This window comes from Oncorhynchus gorbuscha, linkage group LG18 (genome assembly GCF_021184085.1).
Source record: "Oncorhynchus gorbuscha isolate QuinsamMale2020 ecotype Even-year linkage group LG18, OgorEven_v1.0, whole genome shotgun sequence".
NCBI classification, from domain to species: Eukaryota; Metazoa; Chordata; class Actinopteri; order Salmoniformes; family Salmonidae; genus Oncorhynchus; species Oncorhynchus gorbuscha.
In genome coordinates, this window is record NC_060190.1 from 6,047,239 (window position 1) to 6,059,920 (window position 12,682).

General features: G+C 46.0%; 1 protein-coding gene across 1 annotated transcript; it reads left to right on the forward strand.

The window, feature by feature from the left end:
* The first annotated feature begins 2,587 nt into the window (after positions 1-2,587).
* nfil3-3 (nuclear factor, interleukin 3 regulated, member 3) lies at positions 2,588-7,579 on the forward strand. Its single transcript, XM_046312700.1, has 2 exons — positions 2,588-2,881; positions 3,825-7,579. Exon 2 carries the CDS (start codon positions 3,938-3,940, stop codon positions 5,234-5,236), a length of 1,299 nt encoding a protein of 432 aa, XP_046168656.1. The 5' UTR covers positions 2,588-2,881; positions 3,825-3,937; the 3' UTR covers positions 5,237-7,579.
* The last annotated feature ends 5,103 nt before the right edge of the window (positions 7,580-12,682 follow it).

Here is a 12,682-nt window from a genome sequence, read left to right on the forward strand (position 1 = left end):
TTGTACTGTTGGAACTAGGAACACAAACATTTTGCTACACCCGCAATAACATCTGCTAAATATGTGTATGTGACCAATAACATTTGAACAGGTCAAATTCCTGGTATGTGTAAAAGTAAACTCCATTCATAATTTAAACTGTACAAATAAATAACAAATAGTAATTGAACTTTTGCTTTAAACATATCTGTACATATTTTGTATATTTTGGTCATTTATCCAGATAGACTCACAGTCAGTTCATTAACTAAAGTAGCCAAGACAACAACATTCACAGTCAGTGCATTAACTAAGGTAGGCAAGACAACTACATCCGCAGTCACATTCAACTAAAGTAGCCAAGACAACTTCACAGTCAGTGCATTAACTAAGGTAGGCAAGACAACTACATCCACAGTCAGTGCATTAACTAAGGTAGCCAAGACAACAACATTCACAGTCAGTGCATTAACTAAGGTAGGCAAGACAACTACATCCGCAGTCAGTGAATTCAACTAAAGTAGCCAAGACAACAACATTCACAGTCAGTGCATTAACTAAGGTAGCCAAGACAACTACATTCACAGTCAGTGCATTAACTAAGGTAGCCAAGACAACTACATTCACAGTCAGTGCATTAACTAAGGTAGGCAAGACAACTACATCCGCAGTCAGTGAATTCAACTAAAGTAGCCAAGACAACTACATTCACAGTCAGTGCATTAACTAAGGTAGCCAAGACAACTACATTCACAGTCAGTGCATTCAACTAAAGTAGCCAAGACAACAACATTCACAGTCAGTGCATTAACTAAGGTAGGCAAGACAACTACATCCACAGTCAGTGCATTCAACTAAAGTAGCCAAGACAACAACATTCACAGTCAGTGCATTAACTAAGGTAGGCAAGAGAACTACATCCACAGTCAGTGAATTCAACTAAAGTAGCCAAGACAACTACATTCACAGTCAGTGCATTAACTAAGGTAGGCAAGACAACTACATTCACAGTCAGTGCATTAACTAAGGTAGCCAAGACAACAACATTCACAGTCAGTGCATTAACTAAGGTAGCCAAGACAACTACATCCACAGTCAGTGCATTCAACTAAAGTAGCCAAGAGAACTACATCCACAGTCAGTGCATTCAACTAAAGTAGCCAAGACAACAACATTCACAGTCAGTGCATTAACTAAGGTAGGCAAGACAACTACATCCACAGTCAGTGAATTAACTAAGGTAGGCAAGACAACTACATTCACAGTCAGTGCATTAACTAAGGTAGGCAAGACAACTACATTCACAGTCAGTGCATTAACTAAGGTAGGCAAGACAACTACATTCACAGTCAGTGAATTCAACTAAAGTAGCCAAGACAACTACATTCACAGTCAGTGCATTCAACTAAGGTAGGCAAGACAACTACATTCACAGTCAGTGAATTCAACTAAAGTAGCCAAGACAACTACATTCACAGTCAGTGCATTAACTAAGGTAGGCAAGACAACTACATTCACAGTCAGTGAATTCAACTAAGGTAGCCAAGACAACTACATTCACAGTCAGTGCATTAACTAAGGTAGGCAAGACAACTACATCCACAGTCAGTGAATTCAACTAAAGTAGCCAAGACAACTACATTCACAGTCAGTGAATTCAACTAAGGTAGCCAAGACAACTACATTCACAGTCAGTGCATTCAACTAAGGTAGCCAAGACAACTACATTCACAGTCAGTGAATTCAACTAAGGTAGCCAAGACAACTACATTCACAGTCAGTGATTAACTAAGGTAGCCAAGACAACTACATTCACAGTCAGTGAATTCAACTAAGGTAGCCAAGACAACTACATTCACAGTCAGTGAATTCAACTAAGGTAGCCAAGACAACTACATTCACAGTCAGTGCATTCAACTAAGGTAGGCAAGACAACTACATTCACAGTCAGTGAATTCAACTAAGGTAGCAAGACAACTACATTCACAGTCAGTGAATTCAACTAAGGTAGCCAAGACAACTACATTCACAGTCAGTGCATTCAACTAAGGTAGGCAAGACAACTACATTCACAGTCAGTGCATTAACTAAGGTAGGCAAGACAACTACATTCACAGTCAGTGAGTCCAACTAAGGTAGCAAAGACAACTACATTCACAGTCAGTGAATTCAACTAAGGTAGCCAAGACAACTACATTCACAGTCAGTGCATTCAACTAAGGTTGCCAAGACAACTGAGAGAGCTCTCAGGTCAATCAACATGAGGGATTGGAGGTGTATGAACAGACAGCATGAGACATCTGTATCTGTAAAACCAGAATCCAACCCATTCTGTCATACATGTCGGTATTTAATCAAATTATTTTGCATATTATCAGTCAAAGTCTTGCAAATGGATATTTGGAGAGATGGTGGACTGGATTTGCAACTTATTTGGAGACATTAACATACAGTAACTTGATCAAAGATGTTGAAAACATGGTTGAAAATCAGAGAGAGAGAGAGAGAGAGAGAGAGAGAGGAAGAGGTGGATTGGGGTGAGAAAAATAGTATGTGACGAGTAGCAGCTGAAAGCGGATAGGCTCGCCCTGCTGTGACTAAATGGGCCATTGGCTCGAGGCCGAATGGGAGGCGGCTTTGCGTTCCATTGGTGGTGGTTCTATTCTATAGGCTGAGGACGCGGGTTCAGGCGAGGTGAGGAGACAAACCAAGTTGAACCTATACTGGGTGAAGAAACAAATATGAGTAGCGGCAGTGTTCGCTGAGCAGAAACAAGCGCGAAGCGAACTGGGAGAGACGCGCCCTATCATCCAATCTATTGAGCATATACCGTCTTTCTAATAACACTTTGGAGGAGATTCACATGAAGAAGAGGAACTTCATCGGGCTATTTCACTGACAGGTAACCTCATCTCAAATGGAAAAGCAAATGTTGATTTATTATGCTATATAGAAATGTGACTTAAATGTGTTTTTTAAGAACATTGTATTGTGTGTGGTGCTGAACTAGTTATATAAGATGGATACGGAAAACATACAAAGTGGTTGATAAAGAAGTGTTGTTTAAAGTTAGGAGTAGGCACTATGCAGCATATCAAAACCAGATCACGTTTATCGACTCCTTTGTTCGATTCTCAGTTATCCTGCGCATGCTACCGCGGTTCTCATCCGCCAGTGCTGTTTCTCGGGGACATCGGGTAAAATCATGCATAAATAAGTGCATGTACTGTAATGTTCCTCTCTGTAACGTTGCGTAACGCGAGGAAATGATGACACGCCTTGGGGCTGCCTTCTCAGTGGGTGCACTTAATTCAACATGTTCAGACTGTGTGTGGGAGCAAATAGTTGTTAAACGACTGTTGCTGTGAAAACTACAGTATTCAGCGTACTGTTGAATTGACAGAAAGTTCACTGGATTCCATTACACAACCTCTGTTATAGCCTATAGAAGCTTTATTATATGCTTCAATTATAGACGAGTGAAAATGTGAAAATTCTCTCATCCCAATAAAACATTCAGGAATGTATTGCATATATTGCGTATAGTCAACATAGAAATAATATAATATTATAGGATAGAATATTCTGCATAAATGAGCAACTTACTTTCATCCTCAACTTGCTGATATCCTTCTACCATGTCGCAAAATGGAATTGTCCTCGGGATGTTTTTCATAATGAGAAATATGTGCGTGTTAACCATCTATGTGCATCTGTTCAGGACACTGTACACTACAGGAATGTTTGGAGCTGTGACAGAATGATATAACATTGTGTTGAACTTACATAAGGTTTACTCAAATCTCACTAACCTCCTCGTTGCCTTTTCTCTCTCTGTCCACTAGATGGTGGCATTGCAACGTGAATCACAGTCACTCGGAGCCGGCAGTCATTATCAAAACAACCAGAGAGTGTATTTCTTAAGTGAGCTATTAAACAAAACTCAAGCACACAATCTATGAGTTTGGCAATTACCCGATCACACCAGGGCTATCCAAGCATGAAATACCATACTAGACCCACCAGTAGCGTCCTCCAGGATTTGTCTGGTGGTCCCTCCCATCTGTTGGGACTGGAAGGCCTGGACCCGAGGCCTCTGAGCAAGGCAATGTCCTTCACTGACGAGGCGGTCTCCATCCTGACCTCCAGCAGCCAGCTAGCCCGTTCCCTCCTGGGCTGCACCTCTGCCCTGAAGCGGAAAGAAAGCCTAGCCGCCACCGCTAACCATACTAACGCTAATGCTATCTCTAACAATGACGGTGAGGATGACTTTGACGATAGCAACAGTGCTCTGCGCCGCAAACGCGAGTTCACTCCCGACGAGAAGAAGGACGACGGCTACTGGGATAAGAGGAAGAAGAACAACGAGGCGGCGAAACGGTCGCGTGAGAAACGACGTGCCAATGACATGGTCCTGGAGACGAGGGTTCTGGGGTTGTTGGAGGAGAACGCCCGACTAAGGGCCGAACTCCTGGCCTTCAAGTTCCGCTTTGGCCTAGTCAAGGACACCTCCGACATAGCCATAATGCCGCTGTCCGTGCCTCCACCCAAACATCTTGAACCGAGGTACTACCTACCCCACGATGATGGTTCCTACCCCCATAACACCCCCGCCACCACCTCCCACCACCATCCCCACCACTCATCCTCATACGAGGTGAGGGGAACTGGGCTGCCAACAGGGCGTGACGTGGGCAGTAGTATATCCGAGGACTCTGGTTTCTCCCCTGGAAGCTCCAATGTCGGCAGCCCTGTGTTCTTTGACGACGGACTAGGGGACCACAGCCGAACATCCCCCAGAACGGTAGAGGAACAGGGGCGTTATGAGCCTCGCGCCTCCCTGGAGGCAGAAGGACAGTACCACGGCAGGCAGGACTCTAGCCTACCACACAAACTCCGCTTCAAAACCCCCGGTGGAGGTAGCGAAGGTGTGGAGATACCAGCAAGGTCCCCTAATAGTAAACGTCCTTTCCCCGTAGCTACAGTCGGACCAAACACCCAGAGGAGCCAGGCTGGATGGTACAGTCATAGGGGAGAGGGCCAGGCTGCGTGGCCCAGTGAGGAGGCCCGTGCTGGGCATGATCAGCAGCACCACTACTCCCCGTCTGGAGGGTCTGCACACAGCCCTACCACTACCACAGACTCCCAGTATGTGGCGGAGAATGGCACCCTCAAATCCCAGCTCAGCTCTCTATCGCAGGAGGTGGCCCAGCTCAAGAAGCTGTTCTCTCAGCAGCTGTTCTCCAAACTGGTCTGAGGTCAGGTTGAACACACTCACAACCTCACCTTAACACACATTTTTACATTTACATACAGAGAAGAGCAACAGAGAGAGAAAGGGGTATAGACTCAAAGAAAATTACTTCACTTCAACCTGAACATTGACTTTCACAGTGTCTTAGCTGAACTTGACTTTCACAGTGTCTAAGCTGAACTTGACTTTCACAGTGTCTAAGCTGAACATTGACTTTCACAGTGTCTAAGCTGAACATTGACTTTCACAGTGTCTAAACTGAACATTGACTTTCACAGTGTCTAAGCTGAACTTGACTCACAGGGCACAGCACTGCCCATTTGTATTTGAACTGGGCAAGTCAGTTAAAAACTCATTCTTATTTACAATGACAGCCTAGGAACGGTGGGTTAACTGCCTTATTCAGGGGCAGAACAACATATATATTTTTTACCTTGTCAGCTCGGGGATTCGATCTAGCAACCTTTTGGTGACTTGCCCAACGCTCTAACCACTAAGCTACCTGCCGCTCCATTGATCTCCAGCAAACAGCTACATCAAGTGTGAAGAAGCTGAGCGAACCACATGACAACCTGAAAACTACTTCAATAACACATTCTCCAGATACAACGATACAGTGGCCTTCACCACTATAAAAGCACACCAGCACAGGAAGTACCAGTTACAATAGCAATCAGCAGTCAAAAGCAATACTTCAGGATACTCTGTTTGATTCACAGTACTTCAAAACAGCATTTATGGGTAACTTATATGATACACATTTTTTGTATTTATATTTTGAGTCATTTAGCAGACACTCTTATCCAGGGCGACTTACAGTATGCGAGTGCATACATTTTCATACTTGTTCGTATGATATCTGAAATACATTTTTTTTGTACACTGATCTGGCATGTGTCTTTGATAAAGTTTCACATTCTTTCTTTAGAGACTTTAATTGAACAGGTCGTAACACACTGGAGTACACTGGTAAACCGGAGTACATGCAGCGGTTCACACACTGGAGTACACTGGTAAACCTGAGTACATGCAGCGGTGCACACACTGGAGTACACTGGTAAACCTGAGTACATGCAGCGGTACACACACTGGAGTACACTGGTAAACCTGAGTACATGCAGCGGTGCACACACTGGAGTACACTGGTAAACCGGAGTACATGCAGCGGTTCACACACTGGAGTACACTGGTAAACCTGAGTACATGCAGCGGTGCACACACTGGAGTACACTGGTAAACCTGAGTACATGCAGCGGTACACACACTGGAGTACACTGGTAAACCTGAGTACATGCAGCGGTGCACACACTGGAGTACACTGGTAAACCTGAGTACATGCAGCGGTGCACACACTGGAGTACACTGGTAAACCTGAGTACATGCAGCGGTGCACACACTGGAGTACACTGGTAAACCTGAGTACATGCAGCGGTGCACACACTGGAGTACACTGGTAAACCTGAGTACATGCAGCGGTGCACACACTGGAGTACACTGGTAAACCTGAGTACATGCAGCGGTGCACACACTGGAGTACACTGGTAAACCTGAGTACATGCAGCGGTACACACACTGGAGTACACTGGTAAACCTGAGTACATGCAGCGGTACACACACTGGAGTACACTGGTAAACCTGAGCACATGCAGCAGTACACACACTGGAGTACACTGGTAAACCTGAGTACATGCAGCAGTACACACACTGGAGTACACTGGTAAACCTGAGTACATGCAGCGGTGCACACACTGGAGTACACTGGTAAACCTGAGTACATGCAGCGGTGCACACACTGGAGTACACTGGTAAACCTGAGTACATGCAGCGGTGCACACACTGGAGTACACTGGTAAACCTGAGTACATGCAGCGGTTCACACACTGGAGTACACTGGTAAACCTGAGTACATGCAGCGGTTCACACACTGGAGTACACTGGTAAACCTGAGTACATGCAGCAGTACACACACTGGAGTACACTGGTAAACCTGAGTACATGCAGCGGTGCACACACTGGAGTACACTGGTAAACCTGAGTACATGCAGCGGTTCACACACTGGAGTACACTGGTAAACCTGAGTACATGCAGCGGTTCACACACTGGAGTACACTGGTAAACCTGAGTACATGCAGCGGTTCACACACTGGAGTACACTGGTAAACCTGAGTACATGCAGCGGTTCACACACTGATGTCAGAGATGGATCATTTGTGAACCCATTCTGTTTGTATTATTGTGTTACATGTCTGATTACCCTGCTGCTGTAGGACATGGTATCCCTCACCTCTGTTTGTTTCTACACAGTTTGTCTTAAACGGTTTGTCTAATAAAATATAATAATAACAGATTCTATGTACATATGTTTTCATTTCAACTGTAAGTAATGTGATATACTGTACATGTACGTCAATAAATAAACAGTTTTTCCTAATCAGTGTTTTGTGTCTATGAGTTTCTATTACGTGACTAATACACATTTATGATACTTTATTACGTGTGTCTTACACCGGTCGTCTCACATCCACTATTCTCTTATTAGTGCAGCGGGTCTGAAGTTACTAGTAGCCTCGTACACATGGTTACGACCCCACACACTCCTATGAAGGGTTCTCGCAGCACATGACGAGTCGTCTCCAGTGAGTCATATGAGGGATGGAGATAGAGAGTAAAAAAGAAAACAGGATGTGTTCCCGAACAAACCACTGTGTTTCTACTGTGCTAAAAGCCTGAATTATAAAGGTTCTCCAACACAAAATACATCACTAAACAGCTGATCTAAATGGATTCACAGTATACACAGACCACCTTTCCAACTGAAGTGTTTAAGTGCTTTACATTGTAATGGAGGGAAATATCCTCATCCACTATAAATATAAGTAGTAGTCTACCCACCCAGCTCGTGTTTTCTGCATCAGTGATAGACTTTAATGGTGCTCTTTTCCAACCCTCTACATATACACTACTGTTTGCGTGCTTGAACCTAATGAGACAGGCAGGGTCCTCAGTGGCCTACAGAGGCCTTGCATCTCTCTCTCTCTCTCTCTCTCTCTCTCTCTCTCTCTCTCTCTCTCTCTCTCTCTCTCTCTCTCTCTCTCTCTCTCTCTCTCTCTCTGTCTCTCTCTCTCCAACTCTCTCTCGGGTGATTTCTTTCTCTCTCTCTCTCTCTCTTTACCTCCCTCTCACCAACGATGAACGGGTGATTTCTTTCTCTCTCTACCTCTCTTTACCTCCCTCCTCTCTATCTCCCCCCTCTCTCTCTTCTTACTCCCTCTCCTCCCTCCATTCCCATCCCTCTCTCTCCCCTCCCTCACTCTCTGCAGCTCTGTGATGCACTAAGGGTCACTAGCATGACACGGCAGTGCACACAGCTGAACAGAGCAAGGCATTAAAGGGGGAAAGGAGGGGTTCTGTAGATACAATGCATCTCTACAATATTTACATGAAGGTAAAGTACGGACAGTGCAAATGTGTTACAATAAAATGGATAAAAATGGAGATTGGGGCATAATCTAGGCCTCCCTCTCTGTTCAGTGATGGGGATGGGATGGGGGGAGAGAGTGGGTCTCTGAGTGACTCATATGTACCACGTCAGCAGTAGCCACACACACACACACACACACACACACACACACACACACACACACACACACACACACACACACACACACACACACACACACACACACACACACACACACACACACACACACACACACACACACACACACACACACACACACACACACACACACACACACACACACACACACAGACAACGTCAGCAGCAGCAGGAGGAGAAGCTATTTTAAGCTTCAAGGAGAGGACAGGATATTGATTGGCCCATGTCAGGAAGCACTTCTGGACCTGAATATGAATGGGACAGAGAGAAAGAAAGACTTAGAGAAGAAAGAAGGAGAAGAAAAGAGGGGTATAGAGAGAAGAAGAGTAGATAGAAATAGGGAAGTCAAAGGAGGGAGGGGGAGAGATGCTAATACAGGAGATATGATGATAGTGTAGAAGACTACTTCGTATAGATCAAGAGATGCTAACTGTTCACTACTGGCTCGGTGATATTCAGAGATACATACAGAACAGGTCTGGAAGCTGTTGTTCTTCAATGATCAAAACCCAACACCAGGTGGCATCCGGCACTCTCTGTAGCTGAACGCTTCACCCACAGCAGAAATATCCGTTTCCACACCAGTCCTTATCGTTCCAGTAGTAGACTCTACAGTGTTTTTGTCGAGTAGTAGACTCTCTACAGTGTATTTGTCCAGTAGTAGACTCTCTACAGTGTATTTGTCCAGTAGTAGACTCTCTACAGTGTATTTGTCGAGTAGTAGACTCTCTACGGTGTATTTGTCCAGTAGTAGACTCTCTACAGCCTCATGCCACACCAGTCCTTATCGTTCCAGTAGTAGACTCTCTACAGCCTCATGCCACACCAGTCCTTATCGTTCCAGTAGTAGACTGTCTACAGCCTCATGCCACACCAGTCCTTATCGTTCCAGTAGTAGACTGTCTACAGCCTCATGCCACTCATGCCACACCAGTCCTTATCGCCTCCAGTAGTAGACTCTCTACAGCCTCATGCCACACCAGTCCTTATCGTTCCAGTAGTAGACTCTCTACAGCCTCATGCCACACCAGTCCTTATCGTTCCAGTAGTAGACTCTCTACAGCCTCATGCCACACCAGTCCTTATCGTTCCAGTAGTAGACTCTCTACAGCCTCATGCCACACCAGTCCTTATCGTTCCAGTAGTAGACTCTCTACAGCCTCATGCCACACCAGTCCTTATCGTTCCAGTAGTAGACTCTCTACAGCCTCATGCCACACCAGTCCTTATCGTTCCAGTAGTAGACTCTCTACAGCCTCATGCCACACCAGTCCTTATCGTTCCAGTAGTAGACTCTCTACAGCATCATGCCACACCAGTCCTTATCGTTCCAGTAGTAGACTCTCTACAGCCTCATGCCACACCAGTCCTTATCGTTCCAGTAGTAGACTCTCTACAGCCTCATGCCACACCAGTCCTTATCGTTCCAGTAGTAGACTCTCTACAGCCTCATGCCACACCAGTCCTTATCGTTCCAGTAGTAGACTCTCTACAGCCTCATGCCACACCAGTCCTTATCGTTCCAGTAGTAGACTCTCTACAGCCTCATGCCACACCAGTCCTTATCGTTCCAGTAGTAGACTCTCTACAGCCTCATGCCACACCAGTCCTTATCGTTCCAGTAGTAGACTCTCTACAGCCTCATGCCACACCAGTCCTTATCGTTCCAGTAGTAGACTCTCTACAGCCTCATGCCACACCAGTCCTTATCGTTCCAGTAGTAGACTCTCTACAGCCTCATGCCACACCAGTCCTTATCGTTCCAGTAGTAGACTCTCTACAGCCTCATGCCACACCAGTCCTTATCGTTCCAGTAGTAGACTCTCTACAGCCTCATGCCACACCAGTCCTTATCGTTCCAGTAGTAGACTCTCTACAGCCTCATGCCACACCAGTCCTTATCGTTCCAGTAGTAGACTCAGCTGCCACAGCCTCATGCCACACCAGTCCTTATCGTTCCAGTAGTAGACTCTCTACAGCCTCATGCCACACCAGTCCTTATCGTTCCAGTAGTAGACTCTCTACAGCCTCATGCCACACCAGTCCTTATCGTTCCAGTAGTAGACTCTCTACAGCCTCATGCCACACCAGTCCTTATCGTTCCAGTAGTAGACTCTCTACAGCCTCATGCCACACCAGTCCTTATCGTTCCAGTAGTAGACTCTCTACAGCCTCATGCCACACCAGTCCTTATCGTTCCAGTAGTAGACTCTCTACAGCCTCATGCCACACCAGTCCTTATCGTTCCAGTAGTAGACTCACTACAGCCTCATGCCACACCAGTCCTTATCGTTCCAGTAGTAGACTCTCTACAGCCTCATGCCACACCAGTCCTTATCGTTCCAGTAGTAGACTCTCTACAGCCTCATGCCACACCAGTCCTTATCGTTCCAGTAGTAGACTCTCTACAGCCTCATGCCACACCAGTCCACACCAGTCCTTATCGTTCCAGTAGTAGACTCTACAGCCTCATGCCACACCAGTCCTTATCGTTCCAGTAGTAGACTCTCTACAGCCTCATGCCACACCAGTCCTTATCGTTCCAGTAGTAGACTCTCTACAGCCTCATGCCACACCAGTCCTTATCGTTCCAGTAGTAGACTCTCTACAGCCTCATGCCACACCAGTCCTTATCGTTCCAGTAGTAGACTCTCTACAGCCTCATGCCACACCAGTCCTTATCGTTCCAGTAGTAGACTCTCTACAGCCTCATGCCACACCAGTCCTTATCGTTCCAGTAGTAGACTCTCTACAGCCTCATGCCACACCAGTCCTTATCGTTCCAGTAGTAGACTCTCTACAGCCTCATGCCACACCAGTCCTTATCGTTCCAGTAGTAGACTCTACAGCCTCATGCCACACCAGTCCTTATCGTTCCAGTAGTAGACTCTCTACAGCCTCATGCCACACCAGTCCTTATCGTTCCAGTAGTGAGCCTGGTTACTTAGACGTATTTAAAGTATTTCCTACGTATTTAACGTATTTCCTGGCATAGGTTTATTATGTTAATATTCTGGTTTCTTTTTCTCTCATCTTTCCTTTTTCACTCTTTAAAAAAAATGTGTGTGAGATAACTGGCGATAACATGGAGAGTGTGAGTGAGACACCCCAGATATTGTTTTTGACAGGCATGGACTCCATACATGGTAACCCCCCAGTTCATTGAGTCTACCTCGGTCTGTTTCCTCCCCGCCTGCCTAACAATAACACTGAATAGCCCAATAGATACACATCAGTTGTTTTGTCTACTCTACCCCAGTCCCCAACACCCCTCCCTCTAGTCTAGTCTACAACCAACCCCCATTCCTATAATCCATAGACCATACAGACAGTCTGGTTGCTGGTTGCTAGGCAGACGCTGGCTATGACGGTTGCCAAGGGAACACTGTGCAGCAGACGCAGCTCTGGGGGGAGTGCGTTGGGGGTTGGGTGGTTGTTGTCGGAGTAGAGGGGGTAGGAGCTACCAAGTTTAAGGTCAACGTCTCCCCAAGATTGTCTGACTGACGGTGGTGTGGTAACAAAGAGAGGGGGAGGGAAGGAGAGGGAGAGAGAAGGAGAGGGGGATGGAAGGAGAGGGAGAGAGAAGGAGAGGGCCAGAGAGAAGGAGAGGGGGATGGAAGGAGAGGTCCTTATCGAGTAGTAGAAGGAGAGGGAGAGAGAAGGAGAGGGGGAGAAGGATGGAAGGAGAGGGAGAGAGAAGGAGAGGGAGAGAGAAGGAGAGGGAGAGAGAAGGAGAGGGAGAGAGAAGAGAGGAGAGAGAAGAGAGGTTTTGTCTAGAAGGAGAGGGAGAGAGAAGGAGAGGGAGAGAGAAGGAGAGGGAGAGAGAAGG

Coding starts and splice junctions, on each gene's coding strand:
- nfil3-3 (XM_046312700.1), top strand. CDS start 3,938: ATGAGTTTGGCAATTACCCGATCACACCAGGGCTATCCAAGCATGAAA.